The sequence below is a fragment of the Gadus macrocephalus genome, chromosome 4 (assembly GCF_031168955.1).
Source record: "Gadus macrocephalus chromosome 4, ASM3116895v1".
In the NCBI taxonomy this organism is placed as follows: domain Eukaryota; kingdom Metazoa; phylum Chordata; class Actinopteri; order Gadiformes; family Gadidae; genus Gadus; species Gadus macrocephalus.
In genome coordinates, this window is record NC_082385.1 from 18,019,216 (window position 1) to 18,027,854 (window position 8,639).

Consider the following 8,639-nt stretch of genomic DNA (forward strand, 5'->3'; position numbering starts at 1 on the left):
GCCGTTTTATTTGCAGCTTTAAATTATTTGCAATGGTTATGCTACTTGTTTAGTTTAGTTTTTTTGTAAACCGTTACAGGCCTTGGTTCGACGTGATTTAAATTGTGAGACGCATATTTATTTTTGTAAGGAAAATGTGTTTTGAACGTTTACAAAAATAAATAATGAATACTCTGATAACTCTGACTGTTTTGATGGAGAATAAGCATTACATGTTTGGTTGGTAATATTGCCGTTCATCATTAGGCCTATTCCTGCTGCAGATGCGTTGCATTCTAAAAATAGATTTGATTAAACGAGTACTCGATTGATCCTCGAGGAATTCCTTCGATCACTCGAGTTTGGAATTTACTACTCGTGCCCATCCCTAGTCTGTAGTCATTTGCTGCATGTCATCCTCTCTCTCTCTATCACGTACCTTACTGTCTAGTTCTCACTGTATCCATCATGAATCATGACCTGGTATACAACACAATACACCATTATTTTGCAGGGGAGAAAAGGACCAAAAAGTAGTATGGTATGTAAGTGTCCATTGTTTTGAACCAGTGTGTGTGTGTCTGTGTGTGTGTGCATGTGCTCGTGCGTGTGTGTGCATCGACCATTCCGTAATCGACTCCATTGGTGATGGTGTGGCGCCGCTGCTCTTCTCGGCTCCGCTGATGTCGCATTGAGCCGGCCCTTAATCCTTTCGCTGATTCGCTCCGAGATCTCTGGAGCCCTGCCTCAACAGCACCTGCATGGACCAGAACAGGGGCTCGACGTTAACTCATCTTTATGGACACAGCCAACCTTCTTTGCCATCAAGGTTGGGCTTAGTTGCAAGGAATGTCTGCTTTGTCAAACAACTGCAATCACATAACAAGACATCAGCAATCACAACTACTGCTATCATTTCATTTCAACAAAAGAGGGTTGGATACATGTCTTTGCTGAACTGTGCCCTGTACTACGAACCTCGATTAGTGGGTTAGCGAGGTATGTTGCGCTCAAAGCCTGGGTTAACTGGGACACGAAAGTCAATCTCTTTTAGTGTCGCTGTATCACCATAGTGACTTATGCTGTCAACCAAACCTGATCGGGAGCAGGTTATCAGCTAAGTCTATCGGGTTAGATCGGCGTGCGCAGTTTCCTGGCCCCCCTTTGACAATGGGGTCATCATTACTGGGTGTTCCTGTGGACCACGGAGCCGAATCGTACAAGGGTCTCTCCGACAGAGGATTTTTCGGGACAGATTCGATCCCTTGGCATTGCCTGAGAATATTCTCTATGAGACATGCAGGTTCTCATCAGAGAGTATTCGCTATTTGATCATCCTTGTTGGACCTTATGCAGGCAATTCTACTGTTGCGCAGTGTGTCTCCGTGAGAGAGTGGTAGATTGGAGGTAGCGTGTCAGTCTTGAATTTCTGTGTACAGGGTTCGTCTCCCAACTCTTATGTCATATGGAAAACGTATACAATAAAGGTTATGGAATTATATTTTTGTGTTTATTTCAAACTTGAACCCAAGTTCTCAAGGCCATGCTGGCACCACATCTATTGGGGTAAAAGGCATGATAATTGACCAGCGTGATTTGAACCCCGATCGCTGGCGTTCGGGTCTTATAGTAATCCACTACGCCACCGCCACTACCTCTCAGCGGTCGAAAACATATGCTATATATTTCTTACATAGGGTGTATTTAAAGTGAATTCCCTAAATTATAGAATAAGGCAGGCTGAACGTTGCTTATGCATTTTGAAATCATCATCACTCTATTGGGATTAATGGCGAACAATTCTGCATTTGGCATAGTTATTTTATAGACAATATGAAGAATCTTTTCACTTATACGTACACTGACTATCGGCAGTTTTTGGCCAGGACGCCTCCCTATCCTTATTATCTGCAACTGTGTTGCCCCTAGCATTTATATGATTTTTTAACTCCTCGTAGGAGTTCATTATGATCTGTTCCTCTTGAGTGAAATAGACTGCTCTTGATCTATCCAGTTTGTAAAGGTGAGTACAATTACGCAATAAATTCCCCTTTCACGTGAACACGCATTGAACCTAAAGTGGAAAACATAGCTCGACTAATAGAATCCTAAGTGAGCGTCGTAGTACCATTTAACTCTAATTGCGAGTTGCGTCTCCGTCGATCCAGGCTTTCCCAAGAAAGCATGGGTATGTTCAGCGAGGTTCGTATACCCCACAGGTAGGGTTAGGTCTTATGCTTTCACAAAAGCAAACAACTAAGTATTTGTGGGTCAACCAGAATCTACATTTGGATAATTAATTAATCATATTTTTTAGAGCTTCATATGAACGTTAAAAGAGAAGTTACCAGTTAGGAGCAGGATGTTTTTGTTGTTGTTGATGTTGTTATATTGTTTTAACTTCAGCATGTTATGGGTATTGTCATCCACTAGAGAGAGCCATGTTATAGAGCAAGTAGAGAAATATTGGAAAAGAGCAGATAATACGCCATAACTACGGTATATAACACCCAACTTAGTTTTATATAATCAACATTCTTGTGGTCGTTTTCAACCTAACACCTCAACTGTTAATGTGAACCCCAAGGAGGGTCATTCATTATGTAGTTATACATATGTTCAATCCTTCAAGAAAGGATATTGACTTTGACTTAGCCAGCATGGGCTATGTCCCATTCCAAAGAACTCTTCCGTCTTTTCAGACAATCTCTGACATGTGCAAATATGAACAGAATTATGACAATTTTACCCTGGTGCCAACATCACTGCCTAGTAGGGATTCTGTAAGTTATATATGATGCATTCTATCCAGCTATGAGAATTTTGCTGTGTTATTTATGCATGTTATGCAGCAAAGGTTTGAATGATCCATGGATTATTATTATCATCATTAAAAAAAAAATGTTTTAATACATCAGCAAAAATGATGCCCAACCCGATCAACCCAAATCGTTGTTTTACTAGCAAACCCTCCCCCTAACCCACACACGACATCCACAACAATCCAGCCCAGAACCAGTTGTACAACTGACCTTTCACCCTACATTGGAATTTCATAGCGCAAAAAGAAGAGGGGAGAGAAGGGGAACGGAGCAAGGCATTGGGGGGAAACTGGCATATTATGGCCAGGAGATGGAGACTCTGGGGAAGGATTGGCAAGGTTTCACCTCTCAGGTGCTTACGATAGTCTGGGCATGAATGCTGTCATCTGGCCTCATCCAATGGTCAGGGTTCATGACGACGATGACAGCACTGTCTGTCTGTCTGTGTTTCTGTCTGTGAGGACTCTCTTTCTCTCGGCCTGTCTTTCTCTCTCTGTCTAACTTTTTCCTGAGTCCAATAGATGCAAGTATCCAAGGCTTGTTGGGCATTTGAAAGAACGAGCAAAAGAGAGGGAGAGAGGGAGGGAGGGATACAGGCAAAAGAGAGAGAGAGTCGTAGAGAGACAGAGACAGAAAGCGAGCAAGAAATAGGGAGAAACAGAGAAAGTCGGAGAGTGCCAGAAAAAGGGAGAGCAAGAAAGAGAGAGACAAAAGTCTCTCTCTGTCTGTCTGTCTGTCTGTCTGTCTGTCTGTCTGTCTGTCTGTCTGTCTGTCTGTCTGTCTGTCTGTCTGTCTGTCTGTCTGTCTGTCTGTCTGTCTGTCTGTCTGTCTGTCTGTCTGTCTGTCTGTCTGTCTGTCTGTCTGTCTGTCTGTCTTTCTGTCTTTCTGTGTGTGTGTGTGTGTGTGTGTGTGTGTGTGTGTGTGTGTGTGTGTCTTTATGTGTGCCATTGTGCGATGGGAAAAATAGAGAAAGAGACAGAAACAAGAAGAAAGTAAACAACACATCAGTTATAAATAATTTCTTTGTTATTCTCTTCTGCTGTATAAAAAGTGTAATTTAAATCTACGTCCATCAAGAGAACAAAGACGAACTCTACCTTCATCTCTCTGACTCTCCTACAAGAGCCTTCAGGTGGTCTAGACCTCATGTGTTGGGTCAGGGTCAGCCATAAATCCAGGAATCACTCCTCATCAGAGAGTAACTGAGATCTACCTCTTCCACTGTACATCCCAGTTTAGCTCAAAGATCATATAAATGCATGTTCACATTGATGTATTATTGCATTATTTAACCGTATGTTTTTTTTTGTTTGCTGCAGATCTGTATTGATGCATGCATTGAATGAGATAATATGTTTGGTATTGTAACAGTGCATAGAGGCCTACAACGCACGCACACACACACACACACACACACACACACACACACACACACACACACACACACACACACACACACACACACACACACACACACACACACACACACACACACACACATTAACACATATCATCTGAGAAGACTTTTATGAGATACTCACACGTCGTAGATCTTAGGAACTGTGAAGATTCCAGCGCAAGCAAATCAATGGCCCGGACACGACCTGGCTGAAGACCTTGCTTCCCGATATATTGCACGGGTACAACAGAGACCCGCTCCAGACACCTTCCGGACCTTTCGCACCCCGCGTCGTACCTCGCTGTCCCGCAGGAAGGGTACCTCCTCCCGTCCTCCGGCCGGACCCGGTCGTGCAGCGGGGTCGCTCGGGGCTTCTGTTGCGTATTTGCCACATTGCTCGGCCCCAGAGGCCGAGGTTTGTTATCAATTCGCGTGCCGACATTGCACGTAGAATGGGAGGCGGATTTTGTCAGTGGAGGGGGCAAATGATGGTTTGGATACGGCTTTGCGGTCTGGAGAGCCGCCTCTGCCTTAAAGTGATCATTATTATTTTCGGGGTTGAGCATTGAATAGCGTAGGCCAGCTACGAACCTCTGGAAGGTGAGGCAGCCATGTGGTGGAGCCGCCCGCCGCAAGCACTCCAGCACCCCGCCGGGCAGGTCCTGTGTGTCTGCGCCCTGCCATCGGCCCTCTATCTCTGATATATGGACAAAACCTCTCCTTCCGTCATCTAAAATATCAAAGAGTGTCCTAAGGCTGAGGAGGAAGGCTTTCGGTAAGCCATCGGTTGAATAGTCACTTTCTTTAGGTTGCATTCTGACACTTTTAAAACTGCCAGACCGGCCCTGAAAACCTGTTTTTCTTGCACCGATTCTCCCATTAGTTGTAGATTGATTGTTCAGTTTACAGTCATCGGTAGGTATCAGAGCCATTTATGGGTATAGGTTACTTTCACCGAGTGACATTAAACCTATAGCATGGATTCAGGTCCGAGGCGCCGTGTTCGCTTGTTATAATCGGATACGGTAACTTGCTTTTCCAATGTAATCGAGGTCTTTCCGTTAAAATTATGCCACAGAGTTGTAAACAATAAAATAAATATTTCCGTAAGAACTAAACCTCTTTCATGTCGCTCGCAATACCTTTTGCATCACCGCCCTTCAAACGTCTGTGTCTGTCTGCCAAGGCGTCCGCCTATTGGTCAGGTGAGGGAGAGACGCGCTCCTATTGGTCACGGTGAGGGAGAGACTCGCTCCGATTGGTCCAAGAAGTTTGAGTTGCGCTTCTTATTGCAAACGGGACGTTTTCATATCTGATTTCTGATTCATATCCGATTTCTTGTATTTGAAAACTTCAAATACTATCATTATCTATATTATCAGTATTCTATTATAACTATACTTTATTTTGGGATTGGTTTGATAGTATTTTGACTTCACAGCTCCTTCATTAGGCTTTAAAGCACATCAAATAGTGCTTATTAACTGTGTCATGATTATACAAGTCACTTAGTGATAATCGCATCAGGGCGCGTAGGCCTACGGTTTTCTACTGATTATCGAATGTGTGTTATCAATGTGCTTTCTTGAATGAACAACCAATCGTGGTATGGTATAATAATACAATTATAAACATGATAGCTTACGAAGATCCTTCACATACAACCTATACATACATACACTCAATTACGCTACACTATTGTTGCCATCTTTCAGCCCTTGCACGGGGGCAACACCCAAACAAATGTGGAGAGAAGGAGTTGGTGGCATTGTTTTTAAATAATTGGATTGACCGCAGAAAGAGTTCTGTGTGTGGGAGAGGAAGGAAGATGAAGGGATAGAGAAAGGCCAACTCTTTGTCCCATGGCCTCATCGTGTCCCTTTCGGTTATTAAACAGAGAGGGTCAGACTACCTCTCTCATCCAACTCTGCATTCTGCTGGCACACAAAGCTACTAAACACACACACACACACACTCACACACACACACACACACACACACACACACACACACACACACACACACACATAATATGATCCCATGTACACACACACACACACACACACACACACACACACACACACACACACACACACACACACACACACACACACACACACACACACATTTGTGGTCTCTCTCTCACTCAAACACACAGACAAACACACATCCATGTATACACACACATGCAGAAGCATGGACAAACACACTCTCCATCTCTTTCTCACTCACAAACACAAATGCACACACAAACACACATGCATACACACACACTCTCTCTCTCTCCCCTCTCACACACTTTCTTAAACAAACATGGAAACACACACAAACAGCAGTGTTATTGTTATTGCAATCTCTTATTCGATCAGAATCGCGGCAATTAGACCATGACAATTGAGTATTAGTGACATTAAATATGGAAAGAAATGACAGGCGGAAGCCATTGGATAGGCTACTTAAATTGAGGTTAGGGTTTAAGCCAAGTAGAATATTCTTTTGAGCAATCAATGACAGTGAAACTCCATTAGGGAGAACACAAATAGGACATTTTAGTTCTGTTCGTATGGATTGTTTTGGCAAAGACATAGATATTTTGTTCATAATGAAGCCCTGGTTTAATATGGTCCATGTCCCCAATTATGGCAGGGTTGCCGTTGCTAATGCTGAACACCAAAAAGAGACCATTTATTTGACTAGTCAGAATTAGAACATTGTCAGTTTGAAAATCTGTAAATGTATAAACTGAAATGAAAAGAGCGAGAAAGCTGGCTTTAGTGACAGGTTGTGTGGAGTCGTTCTAAGGCTTACAAAGGCTTCCCGTGTTCAAATAATGGACTTTGGTAATTTAGTTTCCTTTAAAGAGCCCATGCCATTAAAATCACATTTTTCCTATTGTTTGTTAAATAACATAGGTCTGAATAAGTTTGTGAGCTGTGGTAAGTTTGAAATCTATGCAGTTTGTCTGCTGAATGCAATAGGCAATGAAAGGAAAAAGGCAGAAGAAATGAGCCGATCTGGATAAGGTGACACTGTGACGTAGCGTTGTCAAACTATTATTCATGGCCCTGCCCACTTGGTTGGTTCGTAACCACCCACAAGAATTCTGAAGGAGTCGTGATTGAGCTAGTTCTAAATGCTAATACGTGTATGGTAGTTGCTTAGTTCGTAGTAACAGACTAGTTACAGAATTTTGAATGCAATGGCAGAACGACATCGAAGTACATGAACTGCGACATGCTGCCTGCCGCCGGTTGCCGCGAGGCACCACCGCCGCGAAGCACCACCGCCCGGCAGCGGGCAGCCGGGCGGTGGTGCCTCGCACCGGCAGCAGGCAGCAGGCAGCGCGCGGTTCTGCGCGCGGTTCACTACAGATTGATGTGGAAGTGGAAGAACCAGAGACGTCGGAGAACCCGACGAAGTCCTTTGTGATTCATTATATCGACTGGACGTGCACACAGCTTTTGGCCGTGATAATATGTATTACTTGATATAGATATCTATGTATTATATGATATTATTTAGATATAGAGCTCCAGGACTGTAACGCAAGTGTTGTAGGCCTACACTTCCTTGTTATTTGGATAACCGTTCTGCTGTTGGTGTGATGGCGCATAACACGTCGGACTCTCGTCTCTGGTATTTCTACAACGAGACTCGTAGTGGGGGTTATCTCAGCCATGGTTGAGAATGAATTGGGGGAAAGAAACTTTGGCTTTGACTCCCTGAAGTAGGCATGAACCACGACATGGAGGAGAAAGGGATTGTTGACCGCGGTCGTCTCCCGCCGGAGCCTCGCTGCCGATGGACCACCGCCTCGGCTTCAGGAGGCGGTGATTAGCGCTGACCGCTGCCGAGGCGGCGGGAAGCAGGGCTCAAGCGGGATACATTCGCGGCCAACAATCCCCTTCTCCTCCATGTCGTGGTTCATGTACTTCAGGGAGTCAAAGCCAAAGTTCCTTTCCCCCAATTCATTCTCAACCATGGCTGAGATAACCCCCACTACGAGTCTCGTTGTAGAAATACCAGAGACGAAAGTCCGACGCGTTATGCGCCATCACACCAACAGCAGAACGGTTATCCAAATAACAAGGAAGTGTACAACACTTGCGTTACAGTCCTGGGGCTCTACATCTAAATAATATCATATAATACATAGATATCTATATCAAATAATACATATTATCACGGCCAAAAGCTGTGTGCACCTCCAGACGATATAATGAATCACAAAGGACTTCGTCGGGTTCTCCGACGTCTCTGGTTCTTCCACTTCCACATCAATCTGAAGAAGACGCGGTCGTTTGAGATTCATAATAGCCTATCGTCTGGAGGCTCACACAGCTTTTGGCCGTGATAATATGTATTATATATTATATGATATAGATATCTATGTATAATATGGGTTTCTAATGCCGCTTTTCCACTGCATGGTACCAGCT

At 43.9% G+C, this 8,639-nt stretch overlaps 1 protein-coding gene across 1 annotated transcript in view; it reads right to left on the reverse strand.

Moving 5' to 3' along the window:
* Positions 1-5,389, reverse strand: part of sapcd2 (suppressor APC domain containing 2) — a 17,999-nt gene extending 12,610 nt beyond the window's left edge. The window contains exons 1-2 of the mRNA XM_060048828.1: positions 4,343-5,389; positions 603-736 (exon numbers count right to left, since the gene is read on the reverse strand). Of these exons, the coding sequence (XP_059904811.1) occupies positions 603-736; positions 4,343-5,132 (924 nt within the window). The 5' untranslated portion in view covers positions 5,133-5,389. The remainder of the gene's footprint in view (positions 1-602; positions 737-4,342) is intronic.
* Positions 5,390-8,639: the final 3,250 nt, after the last annotated feature.